This window comes from Rhinoraja longicauda, chromosome 4 (genome assembly GCF_053455715.1).
Source record: "Rhinoraja longicauda isolate Sanriku21f chromosome 4, sRhiLon1.1, whole genome shotgun sequence".
Lineage (NCBI taxonomy): Eukaryota > Metazoa > Chordata > Chondrichthyes > Rajiformes > Arhynchobatidae > Rhinoraja > Rhinoraja longicauda.
Genome location: NC_135956.1, coordinates 32,743,632 through 32,759,876, shown reverse-complemented (window position 1 = coordinate 32,759,876; position 16,245 = coordinate 32,743,632). Strand labels below are relative to the sequence as shown.

Sequence of the window (16,245 nt, the reverse complement as noted above, 5' to 3'; positions counted from 1 at the left end):
GGAACGTGCAAACTCAGTACTGACAGCATCACAGTCAGGATTAAACCTGGGTCTCTGGCGCTGTAAGGCAGCAACTCTACCGCTGCGCCACTGTACAGCCCTTCTTTGCAGTGTTTGTCGAGATACTTCGTAAACGTAGTGAGCGTAATGGTCTGAAATTACCTTTAAACACAAATTCTGTTCCTCCCATCACCTTTGCAGACGGGATTCTGTGGCTGTAACGGCCCTTGGCGTAGATGCTGAAAGTTGGGTGCTTGCACACGGGGTCCGAGAAATGATAGTATTGCCCTTCCCATGTGTTGTTGTTGTCATGAAAGATGAAGTGCCGGGTGAGAAAGAGCACCTCGGGTCGCACTTCGCACCGTTGACTCACCCAGTTTCCATACAGCCCCACGGGCAGGTCTGCCTTGGGCAGTAAAACAGGAGGGTGATACTCATCCGACCGGGAAATAATGCGGCAGGCATTGCTACCATGGTTGTGCTTCTGTAATGATGCAAGAAATAGAAACATTAGGCCGCACGTTACCGAACTGAATTATGGCTTATACCAAAGATAGACACAAAAAGCTAGAGTAACTCAGCGGGTCGGGCAGCATCTCTCGGGATATGGTGATGTTTCAGCACCAAACATACAATATAGTTGAGACAGCTGTTGTGACCTGCCTTTAGACTTTAGAGAGAGAGCGCGGAAACAGGCCCTTTGGCCCACCGAGTTCACATTGACCAGCGATCACCCATTCATTAACACTATCCTACCCTCTATGGACAATTTATATTTTTACTGAAGCCAATTAACCTACAAACCTGTACGTCTTTGGAGTGTGGGAGGAAACTGGAACACCCAGAGAAAAGCCACGAGGTCACAGGGAGAATGTGAAAACTCCGTGTAAGCTGTACCAGTAGTCAGGATCGAACCCGGGTCTCTGGTGCTGTAAGGCAGCAAATCTACTGTTACGCCACTGTCTGCCTCTAAAATTAAGTTTAATTGAATGAATTTCACAGCCAGTACTTAGTGCTATTGTCCGGTTGGGTGAATCTTGAGGCAAGTATACCTAAATTAGATGCTGTTGAGTCTGAAGCAGAGTCCCGAACCAAAACATCATCTGTTCAAGTCCTCCATAGATGTTGCCTCATCCTCTGAGTTCCTCCAGCACTTTGTGTTGAGCTACAACTCAACCTCTTTCCCCTTCCCCGCCTCTATCTCCAATGTTACCAGACTGTGGGAAACAGCAAGAATCACTGGCTTTAAGGAGACAATTTTCTTATCTAAGCTTGAGCCTTTTTCTTGTGCTCTTATGTTTAGAGAAAACATTCTATCGTGGGGTCTGCACTAAACTAGTTCTGGGAAGAAGTTAGCATTCCACATGCATAAATCATTGTGCTAAAGACCAGACTCGCTCATGGCAGAACTTCAAAGACGTGTGCCAGAGAATGTCAATGGTTTCGCATGGGAATTTATGATGTCAACTGTACTTGATGTTCATCCTTTGAATCCTTCAGGATTTCCCATGTTTTGCTCAGTAGTTTTTACTTATCCTGCTTGTTTTCCCTCTATCTAGGAACTGTTCATAATCCAAGCCAGACTCCAAAACATTCATGAACTTCCTAAATGTTGCACCATGTCCAATCCTCTAACAGCCCACCACTTTCATCCATGAATAGGACAGCACAAAAATAGAGTGAAAAGCAACATTAAAATACCTCTACAGTCCAGTTTCTTTCACGAGGCAGGTACCATCATATTGTTCAAGAGTCATTCGGACAGGTACATGGATAGGATAGGTTTAGAAGGTACTACTATACTTGGGGCATGTTGGTCAGCATGGGCAAGTTGGGCCAAAGGGCCTGTTTCCATGCTGTTTGACTATGACTATGGTGAACACAAAGACAATGCCTTAATCCCAGTTGATTTATAGGAAATGAGTGTCTCTGACAAGGTCAGCATTTAATCTCCATCCCAAATTGCCCTTGAAAGGGTGGTGAAAAGCTGTCACTTTGAACCGCTCGGTTCTGAAGAGGCTATTTCCAAAGTGTTAATGGAAACAAAAAAAATCTGAAAATACTCAAGTCAGGCAACAATTGTGGAAAATGAAAGGTTCTTCAACCTGAAACACTAACTCTGCTTCTTCTTCTGCAGATGCTGCCTGATTTTCTGAGTCTTTTTAGCTTTCTCTGTATTTATTTCAGGTTTCCAGCATCTGCAGTATTTTGATTTGACCACTGGTGTTGGGCAACCAACCTCAGAATCTAGATTTAACAGTAGAAACAAGGAACCACAGATGCTGGCTTACACAAAAGGGCACAAAGTGCTGGGGTAACTCAACGGCTGCTGGTGCAGCCTCTCTGGAGAACATGGAGAGGTGACAATTTGGGTCGGGATCCTTCTTCAGACAGATCCTGAAGAAGGGTCCTGATGTGAAACGTCGCCGATCCATATTCTCCAGAGATGCTGCCTGCCCTGCTGCTACTTGTCCAGACTTCTTCAGCAGCATCTTCCAGACCCAGCGCTTTTACCACCAAGAAAGACAAGGCCAACAGGCGCCAGAGATCCGGGTTCGATCCTGACCACAGGTGCTGTCTGTGTGGAGTTTGCACGTTCTCCCAGTGATGCCTTGGGTTTTCTCAGGGTGCTCCAGTTTCCTCCCACATCCCAAAGACGTGCGGGTTTGTAGGTTAATTGGCCTCCGTAAATTGGCCCTAATGTGCAGGGAGTGGGTGCAAAAGTGGGATAACATTGAATTAGTGTGAATGGGTGATCGATGGTTGGCATGGACGGTGGTCTGCAGGGCCTGTTTTCATGCTGTATCTATAAACTAAATTAATAACATTCTGTTAGATTGCCCAATTAGTTTCCGGATCACTGTGCATCTCAGCACTCTGCAATCTCTTTAAAATTATTTTTAGTGCATTTCTCCGTGTATTAGTAAGCAATGGATTTTAACCTGTTAAAATATGTTGTTTAGTAGCTCCTCTTTGATAATAGAGAGGAATTCTAGATGAAGATATTCCTTTTTGCCTCCCAATACTTTCACAGCATAGTTTTAAAGCCACAACCATTCCATACAAGTATAATTAACAGTAGCCACTTTTTACTTTAATGCCTTTACAATATCCTTCATTTACTGATATCAACATTTTTGGTCTTATTTACTTAGGTCTGATGTGGAACTTCAAATCATTTGCAATTCCTCTTTGATGTCTATGCTTTTCCCTTAACTCTTAACGCCTCTGTCCATGAAGAGTATTGTTATGTTTGCAAAAGCTACTTGGACACTGCTTGACTACAGAATAGTGAAAATTGTTGACGACTTTTTATTGCAGCTTTCCTTTAATTTTGTCCTTGTCTCGTCTGCGTGTGTCAATATGTGCGGTCTCTGCTATTCACACATGGAGTTGTCCGACCTGCCAGGGTCGCTGTTTGAAGAGTCTGACAGGAGCTTCAAACTCATCCACCCATGTCACACCAGCTTCAAAGTCGTCTTGTTGCGTCTCATTGTCTGTACTCGTTCTCACCTAACAAACTGAACAATGGCCCGTTTCCTTTATCATCATTACTTTTTTAGATATCTTTCATTCGTTTGTTCTGTATCTCTCTACATCACTGTTTATACCTCTCGTTGCCCTTTCTCCTGACTCTCAGTCTGAAGAAGGGTCTCGACACGAAAGGTCACCTATTCCTTTTCTCCAGAGATGTTGGCTGACCCGCTGAGTTTTTCTGCAGCATTTTGTGTCTATTTTAGAAGTTGGCTGGAGTTGCCTTTTCCCGGATTGTAAATCATTTCACAGTGGAGTGAGGAAAACAAATTCATGACCTCTTACAATACATCACAGTGAGATGCACACCAATAACCACACTCTTCTGTGTTTACGCTCTCAAACAAACCATTCCAATTACAACTGTAGCATACCACCCTCACCTGTCCATTGGCCTTTCTCCCTGCCCACAGTGGCGTGTCTAGGGTATGGCAGGTGCCCTGGGCGCCACTTGAAGGGGCGCGCCACAGGTCACGGGCAACACGTACAAACTCCATACAGACAGCACCCGCAGTTGGGATCGAACCGAGGGAGGGAGGGTGGGAGGGAGAGAGAGAGTGTTTCTTAGGTATGTCTCGAGCTGTCGGCCTCTGCACGTAAGGTGCGCTGTGTGATGGCTTCCTTCATAACCTGTGCCAGCGAGCAAGGTGTGAGATGTTGTTATAGTGTTTTTATTAGTTAAGTTTACAGATCCATGTTCGCAACCACCTTCTACACACTGGGGGTAATTTGACAGAGCTCAATTAATTTATGAACTCGCGCATCTTTGGGGAGTGGGAGGGAAAAACAGCTCCAGGAAGAAACCCACAGAGAAAAAATACAAACTTCACAGACAGCACCCGAGGTCAGGATCAAAGCCGGGTCTCTTGTGCTGCAATGCAGCAGCTCTGCAAGCGGCACCACTCAGTCGCCCTTGTGTGCCTATCTGTCTCACGTCACTACACTCAAAATGTGTCTAATTGGGGCGAAGAAACCGGATTAGAGAACCGTCCCAATTCCGCTGAGTGCCTCCTTCACTATCTAAATGATGGGTGTCAGATGTTTGGACAGGGGCGCTATTTCAGTGCTTACCATAGGCGCTATTTTCTGTCGATACGCCCCTGCCTGCCCACCCTCCTGAAAAGGTCTGGATTCCAAAGGTTAAATCACCATCATGTCCTTCACCTGCTCTAATTGTGAGCAAGGAGAACTAGGAAACCATTGGCAAGGTTGTGAGAGCTATGCAAGGGTCAGCACGGACATGGTGGGCCGAAGGGCCTATATCTACCCTGTATGAGTCTATGAGTCGAGAGTAGGCTACCTGTACAGGGGGGTCTATTAAACGCTGCAATTTCACCTCGTTCCTGGAGATGATACTCATACTCACGGGCAACACAAAGACACAAACTGCTTCAAAGTAGAGGCTACAAGAAATCTGCTAGTTCAGGTCATTGGCAGTATTTTATTGTGTTCACTACATTCCCTTTGATATGACGTACATTGGACACCTTCTTTACCATTTTTTTCCTGCTGCATCAACAAAGGGATGATTAGATAGACACAAAGTGCTGGAGTAACTCAGCGGGTCAGGCAGCATCTCTGGAGACAAGGGATGGGTAATGTTTCAGGCCGGGACCCTTCTTCAGACTGAAAGTAGAGGGGAGGAAACTGGAGGTAGGAAAAGGCCAGAACGAAACAGCGGCGGCAACAGATAACCAAGTAAGGGTGGAGCTGATAATGTCCATTGTTGGCTGGGGAAGTGGTGATAGTGAAGGGATACAAGGATGCGAACAGTGGAACTAGTAGGACATCTAGGGTGGGGGAGGGGGGGAGGAGGGAGGGAATGCACGGGTTACTTGAAATGAGGGAAATCAACGTTTAGATGCTCAGTGTGTAGCTGTTAACTGGGGTCCATACAGCACAGATATAGCACATAAACAGGCCCTTCAGCCCACTTAGTCCATGTTGATTGTCAACATCCATTTACATTCATCATATATTAATCCCACTTGTTTTATTAGGTTACTGAATAAGCACCAGAGTTCCATGTCTCCACATTTCCACGTAACATGGAAAAAGACCATTTTGGTCCATCACGGGTAATGTTGCTCTGATTAATCCATCCCCCTCCCCCCACCCCACCATTTCCATCCATTTCTCCAGATCTACCACCACACCAGGGGTAACTTACAGCAGCCAATTGACATCCCAACGCATATATCTCTGGGAAGCAGTGGAAACCCACGCAGTCACAGTGAGAACGTGCAAACTCCTCACAGACAGCACCCGAAGTCAGGATGAAACCCGGGTTTCTGGCAATGTGAGGCAGCGGCTCTACCAGGTCCACTACTGTGCCGCTGGTGTAACTGGTTCATCTGTGCAGGAAATGTGCCCGTGTTTCACTTCTCAAGGGAACTCATAGAGTCGTACAACATGGAAAGGGGGTCATGTTGTTGACCTCCTCATGGTGAGTCCTGTCAACTGACCTCGGTCAGGCGAACGACAACAAACAGAGACAGCAGAAGACCGGATGGCATCACCCTGCTGCAGCTGAATGCAGAAGGCCACACCAAGGCGAAGATCACCATCATTGAGCACCTGCTACAGACCCACAAAGTCACTGCAATCCTGCTCCAAGAGACTCACAAAAGTGACAGCTCCCACCTGAAGATCCCTGGTTATACCCTGGCTGCCTACACCGAGACCGACACCCACGGGATCGCCACTTTTGTCCGCAGCGCCTGGAGGGCGTTACATAACTTCTGCTGCCTCAAACGCAAGAAGAAGAAGACGACCTGGAAACAGGCTCTTTGGCTCAACTCATCCATGCTGACCCCGATGCCCATGTACACTAGTCTCACATGCCTGCATTTGTCCCATGACCTTCCAAACCTTTCCTATCCAAGGAGCCCTCCAAATGACTTTTAAATGTTGTTATTGTTCCTGCCTCATCTACTTTCGCTGGCAGCTCGTTCCATATATGTATCAACCTCTGCATGAAAGAGTATGAGGAGCTGGAGAAGCAATAGGGAGATTGGAAGGAGGATGATGGTGATAAAAGTGCTGACAGCCCAACCTGTTAGACAGAGCAGATTAGAGTGCGGTGTGCCAGACGCACTAGTGGGTTCTGGTCTAGCACCAGCGTTGGAGATCTCCAGGACAGAGGTGAGGGTTTGGGGGGGGAGGCTGAGATTGACCTTTGACTAAGGTGAGCTTCCCGCTGCTGCTCCAACTTCCTCCAACATTGTAATGATGTGCAGGTTAATTAGTCACTTAAGGAACCCTGGTATATCTGGGGGAATTTATAGAACTGTTATAACAACATTTTAAAAGACATTTGCACAAGCACATGGATAGGAATGGATTTAGATGGATATGGGTCAAAGATGGGTAAGTGGGACGAATGTAGATGGGGCATTTTGGTTGGCATGGGAAAGTTGGGTCAAAGGGTATAAGAAGGAACTACAGATGCTGGTTTAGACCGAAGATAGAAGCAAAACGCTGGAATAACTCAGCGGGTCAGACAGCATCTCTGGAGAAAAGGAATAGGCAACATTTTGGGTCGGAATCCTTCTACAGAACAATAGAGAAGGCCAGAACAAAACAGGGCCAGCAACAAAAGGACCTGTTTCTGTGCTGTATGATTCTACGACTATATGACTGCTGGTTCTATATGACAGAGGTTATGGGGAGAAGGCAGCAGAATGGGATTAGGAGGGAGAGATAGTTCAGCCATGATTGAATGGCGGAGTCGACTTGATGGGCCATATGGCCTAATTCTGCTTCTACCACATGATCTTGTTCAGTGGCCTAATCACATGATATTATACCTCTTTACATAGCAAACTACAGAGATTGTTTCACAATGCTTATACTGTGTGGCATTGAACTACAATTTATATTGATCTGATCGATATTATGTATATTGGGAAGTCATTTGTTGTTCTGATGCTGGGAATTGTCAGGCATGTTAATGTTGGCGCTTGGTGCAAATTTGCAATTGCTGCAGTTTCACTCGGAGAAGGTCGTTTGTGTAATTATCCCACTTCCTCGCACTGGGGGCAATTTTTCAGAAGCCAATCAACCGACAAACCCGCACGTCTTCGGGATTTTGGGAGAAACCGGAGCACACAGAGGAAACCCACACAGTCACAGTGAGAACATGCAGACTCTGCACAGTCAGCACCCAAGATCAGGATCGAGCCCAGGTCACTGGTGCTGTGAGGTAGCAACTCTACCAGCTGCGTCACTATGCTGGCTTTTTAATATTATATATGGAATAGGCCCATTGGCCCACTGACCCCGTGCTGACCATTGATCACCTATTCACAATAGTTCTATATTATCACCCTTTCTCCGACTCTACACACTAGGGACATTTTAAGTCTGGGTAAAGTCAAAACTGGTCTGCTTACCCCAGAAAAAGTAATGGGAGTTCAGTGATCCAAGCTTTTGGCTAGTCACATCTTTCAGAGTGACTGTTCTCTCGTGCATTATTCTAAAGCAAACAAGTTAATGGGGGGGGTGGTTTTCTCGTTTATTATATTGTTTACAGTGTACTATGTTTACATATTCTGTTGTGCTGCTGCAAGTAAGAATTTCATTGTTCTATTTGGGACTAATGACAATAAAACACTCTTGGCTCTCTGTCCATTTGTGGGCAGAATTCCACCAGCATTACTCTCTGCTCTGAAACTCTCTCCAAATGTGAATTTCATCAATCGCTCTCAATATTCTATTCGACAGTGGAGAGGGATGGGTTGGTGTGGAGAAAGGATCCATGTCTAATTCTGTCCTCTCTTGATGTCCACATCCATGCACTTTCCATGGGGCCATTGGATAGTCCTTAGAAATGGGACGTTATTTTCGAATACACGATCCACAGCTTTGAAGTGCATCCAGCTTCGAAGAAAAAGGCAAAACAAATGGCCTGTATGTGTTTCCACTGCCAGGGACTTACCAGACAGTAAAAAAGCAGATTCATCTGCTCTCTGATGTTTAAGGAATGAGCTAAGTCAATGACACCCATTGAAAGGATCTGAGAATTTCATTCAATGTTTTGCTTAGCATGACTCACAGAATGAAAGACAACACGCAGAAGTCTCAAGCTATGAACTTTCCAGTGATCAAGTGAGCATCTGTGCCACATATATTTGTTCTGCTGAATTTGAACTATTGGTTGCTATGGGGACAGTCTTTGTTTGAATTTTATACAGAATGACTACAGGCAGAGCAAATGCACTCCACCTGTTTGCAGAGTGGAGAAGACTTCCTTCTGCATAACTCCTCACAGTGTTTCATTTCAAATCTCTGGCCAACATGAGGCAGCTATGACCTCATTAATACCTTGTCACATTGGTGACATTTTCGGGTCAATTTAGTTCAGTTTAGTTTAGAGATACAGCGTGGAAACAAGCACTTATGCCCACCAAGACCACGCCGATCACCCATACACTAGTTCCATCCTACACACTGGGGACAATTTACAGACGCCAATTAACCTACAAACCTGCACGTCGTTGGAATGTAGGAGGAAACCGGAGCACCCTGAGAAAACCCATGGAGAACCCATGAGGACACAGGGAGAACATACAAACTCCGAACGGACAGCACCCATAGTCAGAATAGAACCCAGGTCTTTGGCACTGTAAGGCAGCAACTGTACCACTGCACCAATGTGTCAATTCTCCACTATTTGGTATTTCTGTAAAACGTAATAGCATTGTCATTCTTTATGGAGCTATTGAGGTAGGTTTAGGTTTATCATTATCACAGGTAGAGTGAAAAGCTTTGTTTGCATGCTATCCAAACAGATCAGATATGCCATACATAAATACAATCAAGTCAAACCCAAGTACAATAGATAGAGCAAAGTGGAAGATGCAGCGTGCAGGATATAGTTCTCAGCATTGTAGCACATCAGTTCAATAGACAAAGGCCAATGTGCTTAATGGGGTAGAGGTGAAACACAGAACCCTAGACTCGTATACTATGGAATCAGGCCATTCTGCCCACCATGTCCATCAACTGCCTATCCATACTAGTGGAGACATAGACAATTGAAAGCTGACAGACAAATTTGGAGAAATAGAATTCTGAGGATAGAGGAATATTTAAGCATTGGATGTTTTGCGGGAGTTCCAGAGAGAAAGGGCAATGTTTGTCAGTTCTGCCACCATGAGGGCTCACAGTGGCACAGTGGTAGAATTGCTATCTTACAGCTGCAGAGACCCACGTTCAATCTTGACTGCGGGTGCTGTCTGTACGGAGTTTGTACATTCTCCCTGTGACCACGTGGGTTTTCTCCAGGTGCTCCGGTTTCCTCCACACTCCAATGATGTACAGCTTTGTAGGTTAATTGATTTCTGTAAACCGTGAGTAGGATAGTGCTAGTGCACGATATGATGGGTGGTTGGCCTGTTTCCACATAAAGTAAAACACATGGGGACGCAACGCACGCAACAAAAGTTTTTCACTGTACCTCGGTACACGTGACAATGAACAAAACTAAACTAAACTAGTATCGGCACATTATTAGATTCCTAATCTTCTCTCAGACACTGAAAACAAAATGCTAAAAGATGCTACATTTTCATAACTTGTCATGCTGGAATCATTTTGAATGCCAATGGTTTTAAAGAAGATCTACAGTAAACCCTCGTAATAATGAACCTCTATATAACGGATTTCTGTTATAGCGGACATGCTCCCATTGCACCGCCCGCCCCCTCCCCACATCCACCAGTTACCCGACGAGCTGGCACCATGTGACGTACGTCCGGTTGCGGGAGTGTAGAGAGAGTGTGCAGCATGAAGATAGCGTGAGTACTGGGCACGTCCCCTGGTGCACCGTGTGTGGGACCGGGGAACCTGCATCGCCCCGGCCTGTGAATTCCTGCTTGTTTAACACTCCCCCTCCCCCATAATGCCGTGTTTCTTCCCTCCCGGCCTTAGGTTCACCTTTACCGCCCTCATTTGGTTATAGCAGACAATCGGCAATAACAGACACCATTCCGCCCCTCCTGCCCCATGGTCCGTTATACTCCTTTATTGTTGTCTTAGACCAACACGAATGTTATTGGCAGAGAGAGTTACTGTTGCGACCTGCAGTGGGGGTTGTTAAATGCTAATAAATGCCTGATACATGCATCACACAACTTAATAGTAACCGGCAAGTTATTGGATTCCAAATCTTCTGTCAAACTAACAATAAATATTTAAAACTCACTGAATAAAATTGCTAAAGGATGCTACAAAGGACAAACCTTTAGAAAGGAGATGAGGAGGAATTTCTTTAGTTAGAGGGTGGTGAATCTGTGGAATTCATTGCCATAAATTCCACAGCTGTGGAGGCTAAGTGATTGGGCATTTTTAAAGCGGTGATTGACAGATTCTTGATTAGTAAGGGTGTCAAAGGTTATGAGGAGAAGGCAGGAGAATGGGATTGAGAGGGAAAGATAGATCAGCTGTGATTGAATGGCAAAGTAGAGTCGATGGGCTGAATGGCCAAATTCTGCTCTTACGATTTATGAGGAATCACAAGCTGGTAAGCTTACAACCCAGCGGTATGAACATTGATTTATTTAACTTTTAATAACCCTTGCTTTCCTTCTCTCTCTGTCCCTCCCACACCCTAATTGTCTTGCCAGTTTCATTGTTTGTATCCCTTCATTATTACCTCTTCCACAACCAACTGCGAACCATTGTGGGCTCCACCTCTCCTGAGTCGTCTGAAAACTAGAACCTTTTCATACCTCTAGTTTCTTTCCCCCTGACTCTGTCTGAAGATGGGTCTCGACCCGAAATGGCACCTATTCCATTTCTCCAGAGATGCCGCCTGACCAGCTGAGTTACTCCAGCACTTTGTGTCTACCAATGATTTATGAACTACATTTTCACAACTAATCATGCTGGAATCACTTTGAGTGCTGATGATTTTAAAGAAGATCTATTTCTGTCTCAGCCCAACATGGATGTTATCGGACAGGGAGAGTTACCTTTGCATCTTGCAGTGGGGGTTGATAGCTGGAGGGTCGGCTGTACATCCTCTGGGACCAGTTCGTGTGGATGTCGCCCAGGAACAACTCTTGTACCACTTGCTCAGGATTGTGGTGCAGATGTTGCTTCTCGACCCGCAGCAGCTGCAGTTCATGCATGGCGAAGTTCAGAGCTCGGAAACAGTTGCAGCCTGCCTCGTTGCTCGACAGGTCATAGGTCACGTGAGGCTCCCAGGTCTTGGGTCCCGGCAGGAAGCCCGGGCACGACCGGTTCAACCTCAAGCTTATTTCCTCAGCCTTCATCTTGCTGTGGCAGATGATCTGGACCCTATGCAGGTGGTAATCTGCTTCCGTCGCTCCTCGAATGATCCAGGAGGTCTGGCGCAAGCGGAGTTTACCCGCGATCACCAGCGTGTAGCTCGGCTGTGCGCAGTGATTGTCATCGTAGCGAAACTGATAAGCTTTGAACGTATTGTTGGAGTAAAATCTGTAGGATCGTGTAATGAATTCAGGTCCTGGTCTCACCTCACAACTGCAGAGAGAAGTAAAAATTAGAGAGAAATAAGAGTATGAGAAATAAGGCTTCAATATCCTATTGACTTTTTATTCAATTTCTGAACGGCTAATTGAATTTGCTCGAATAAGATTCAGATCTCCCTCAACTCATCATAGAACATAGAGCTGTGTAGCACAGGAACAGGCCCTTCGGCCCACAATGTTTGTGCTGAGTACAATGCCTAGCTGAATTGATTTCATCTGCCTGCACATGATCCATATCCCTCTATTCCCTGCATTTCCATGTGCCTATCCAAAAGCCTCTTAAATGCCACTATTGTATTTGCCTCTGCCAGCACCCCTGGCAATGTATTCCAGGCCCCCGCCACCCACTGCATAAAAATATTTTCCCCACATATCTCTATTAAGCTCTCCCCCTCTCACTTCATTGCTATCACCCTCTTGTGCTGGGCATTTCCACCCTGGGAAAAAGGTTCTGACTGCCTATGCCTCATAATTTTATGTACTTCTATCAGTGGCCCCTCAATCTTCGATGTTCCACAACAAAACAATCCAAGTCAATCCACCCTCTCCCTGTAGCTGAAACCTTCTAATCCAGGCAGCATTCTGGTAAACCTCCCCTGCACCCTCTCCAAAGCTTCCACATCTTTACTGTAACGGGGCGACTAGAACTGCACACAATATTCCAAATGCAACCTAACCAAAGTCCTATAGAGTTGCATCCTAAATTATTTTTAATATTGTTCAAAAAGGAAGACATGCATTTACATCTTGTATTTCACATCTCTGTCAGAAAGTGTATTTCAATCAGTAAGGATCTTATAAAGCACTGTACCATTTTGTACTTTTAGACTATTATATTATTATTAGAAACATAGAAACGTAGAAAATAGGTGCAGGAGTAGGCCATTCGGCCCTTCGAGCCTGCACCGCCATTCAATATGATCATGGCTGATCATCCAGCTCAGTAGCCTGTACCTGCCTTCTCTCCATACCCCCTGATCCCTTTAGCAAAAAGGGCCACAGCCAACTCCCTCTTAAATATAGCCAATGAACTGGCCTCAACTACCTTCTGTGGCAGAGAATTCCACAGACTCACCACTCTCTGTGTGAAGAAATGTTTTCTCATCTCGGTCCTAAAAGACTTCCCCCTTATCCTTAAGCTGTGACCCCTGGTTCTGGACTCCCCCAACATCGGGAACAATCTTCCCGCATCTAGCCTCTCCAACCCCTTAAGAATTTTATATGTTTCTATAAGATCCCCCCTCAGTCTTCTAAATTCCAGCGAGTACAAGCTCGCTCGAGTACAAGAATATTATTATTATTATGTGGAATTTTGGTTAGTCAGTTTCATCAATTTTGGTTCCTACCTGCTATTGTTTTAGTTTTAGAGACACAGCATGGAAACAGGCCCTTCGGCCCACCTGTATACCAATTCCACCCTACACACTAGGGACAATTTACAGAAGCCAATTAACCCACAAACCAGCATGTCTTTGGAGTGTGGGAGAAACCCAGAGCACACAGAAAAAACCCACATGGTCACAGGGAGAACGTACAAACTGTACAGACAGCGCCCACAGTCAGGATCGAACCCGGGTCTCTGGGGCTGTAAGGCAGCAACTCTACCGCTGCACCACTGTGCCGTCGGGACTTATTGGGGGCTTATTTTGTGTCGCGTAGATAGTCCCCTGGGGGATATGTGGAGACTGCACATTGAGTTACCTGCTACTGTAATTGCCTGTGCGTAAATAACAGTAAAAACCCAGCTGTAGTCCGATTATTACCCACAGCCCAGAGTGACTCAAGTAATTCAAAGCCAAAAACCCAGGGTTACAATTGTAATGATGTACACTTATACACCACCTGATGATCTGGCTTTTTCAAGTAGGATGGCACCATGGTGCAGGGGTAGAGCGATCAGTCCAACACAACAGGTTTGAGAAGAGTTAGTGCAAAAACTTAAGATGTAGTGAATAATTTTCGGAGTTTGTTGATTGTAAAGGTGTAGAAAGACAAAAGTTTTTGTAACTTAGAGGTCTTGAAAGTAAAGGAACACAGAATGTTCAAGGGTATGCTAATAGGGGGGAGATAGACAGGTGCAATGTATCGAGAACACTGTGTTTAAAGATATGCAGGAGGTAAGAAACATTTGGACAGGTACATAGATAGGACAGGTTCGGAGGGATATGGGCCAAACGCAGGCAGGTGGGACTAGTGTAGATGGGACATGGTGACTAGTGTAGATGGGACATGGTGAGCAAGCTGAGCTGAAAGGCCTGTTTCCTTGCAGTAAGATTCTATGAGCAAGACTATATGACTATTGATTGATAAACTGAACAGCAGAAAGGATTTGAGGAGATATTTATATTTTATTTTATCCTTTAGAAGAAGTATTGATTGTGAATGGAAAAGGACTTTAAATTTTCAATTTGCATTCACTTAAGAGAAACATTTGTTCATCAATTTTTCATATTAACGATGTCGACTAGAGGTTTAATGGGTGGTTTACTTACCTTGTGGAGACCCAGTGACTCTCCACTTTTGGTGGCATTTGCACAGTGATCCTAGCTCCATTGTAAAGGTGCTTTAACATGTGATGACATTGAAAGTCCTTGCTAAACGCCTCCGAGGTCTTCTCAATGGGCTTGTTAACTGCTTCCTCAGAGTGTAGAGATGAAGCATCATCCAGTCCTGCAATGAAAAGCCAGAAAATCAAAAGTCTTGTCACGCAGCATAACAGGCCTGTAAATGCAATACGCACAGATAAACAAAAACTCAATAAATTAATAAGCAAAATATTAGTATGAAAAACAAATCCAAAGTCATTAGGGCAACCAGAGACAGTCCATAGACGTTCATAGTTGAGGTTAGTGTTGTGTAGTGTTCAACAGCCTGAAAGTTGTTGCGAAGAAGCTATTCTTGAATCTGATAGTCACGGGTTTTCAGATATCTATATCCTTATATAACAAATGAGCACCAGTGAATAGCAGGGACACATGGAAAATACTGACATATTGATTGAATTCTTTAAGAGAGTCAAGGGAAGATATTCCAAGAATTTCTCAGGCAGAAACTTACATATTTTTGTCATTAGTAAGGATGTCAGGGGTTATGGGCTGAAGGCAGGAGAATGGGATTGAGAGGGAGCCATAGACTAGCCAGGATTAAATGGCAGAGGTAACTTGATGGGCCGAATGGCCAAATTCTGCTCCTAGAAGTTATGAACTTATGAAACAACTCAGATTTATAAATTAAATACAGAACACCACAAACTTTTCATAAATGGAATGATTTTGTGCCCTAATCTTCTTAATTTGGATTTTTTTCAGAGTCTACAATTTCAATGTGGAAAATCTGCTCTTTTTTCCTCTAAACATCTGGAATTTTAAAACAATTGTTTAGCAGATAAGAAAATCCAAAATGGTGAAAATGGTAAAAATAGTACACCATTCAGTCCCTCATACACTTAGTCCAATCCTCTTGATTACCTTAGAGTCATACAGCACAGAAACAGCCCCTTCAGTCCAACTTGCCCTTGTTAACCAAAACGCCCCATCAACGCTAGTCCCACTTTTCCGCATTTGGCCCGTATCTCTCTAAACCTTTCCTATCCATGTACACAGTCCAAATGTCTTTAAAATATTATTCTAGTACCTGCCTCAACCATCTCCTCTGGCAGTTCGTTCCATATACCTCTGTGTGAAAATGTTGCACCTCGGGTTCCTATTAATTGTTTCCCCTCTCATCTCAAACTTATGTCCTTTGGTTCTTGATTCTCCTACTCTGGGTAAAAGACTGTGGATTTACCTTATCCCCTTCATGATTTTATACACCTTTAAAAGATCACCTCGGAGCCTCATGTGTTCCAAGGAATAAAGTCCTAGCCTGCTCAACCTCTCTCAACAGCTCAGGCCCCCAAAATCTGGCAACATCCTCGTAAATCTTCTCTACATACATTCCAGCTTAACAACATTCTTCCCTTAGTAGAGTGTTCAAAGTACGATACTCCAAATGCAGCATTACCAACGTCTCGTACAGCATTCCAACGTTTATACTCCACAGATAGACACAAAAAGCTGGAGTAACTCAGCGGGACAGGCAGCATCTCTGGAGAGAAGGAATTGGTGATGTTTCAGGTCGAGACCCTTCTTCAGACTGGTTAGGGATAAGGGAAATGAGAGATATAGACGGCGATGTGGGGAGATAAAAAACAATG

The 16,245-nt window shown here is 44.7% G+C and overlaps 1 protein-coding gene across 1 annotated transcript in view; it reads right to left on the bottom strand.

Moving 5' to 3' along the window:
- The window catches only part of LOC144593121 (protein APCDD1), a 38,166-nt gene that overhangs the window by 3,667 nt on the left and 18,254 nt on the right, over window positions 1-16,245 (bottom strand). Inside the window, exons 2-4 of the mRNA XM_078398584.1 lie at window positions 14,543-14,720; window positions 11,511-12,042; window positions 163-484 (exon numbers count right to left, since the gene is read on the bottom strand). Of these exons, the coding sequence (XP_078254710.1) occupies window positions 163-484; window positions 11,511-12,042; window positions 14,543-14,720 (1,032 nt within the window). The remainder of the gene's footprint in view (window positions 1-162; window positions 485-11,510; window positions 12,043-14,542; window positions 14,721-16,245) is intronic.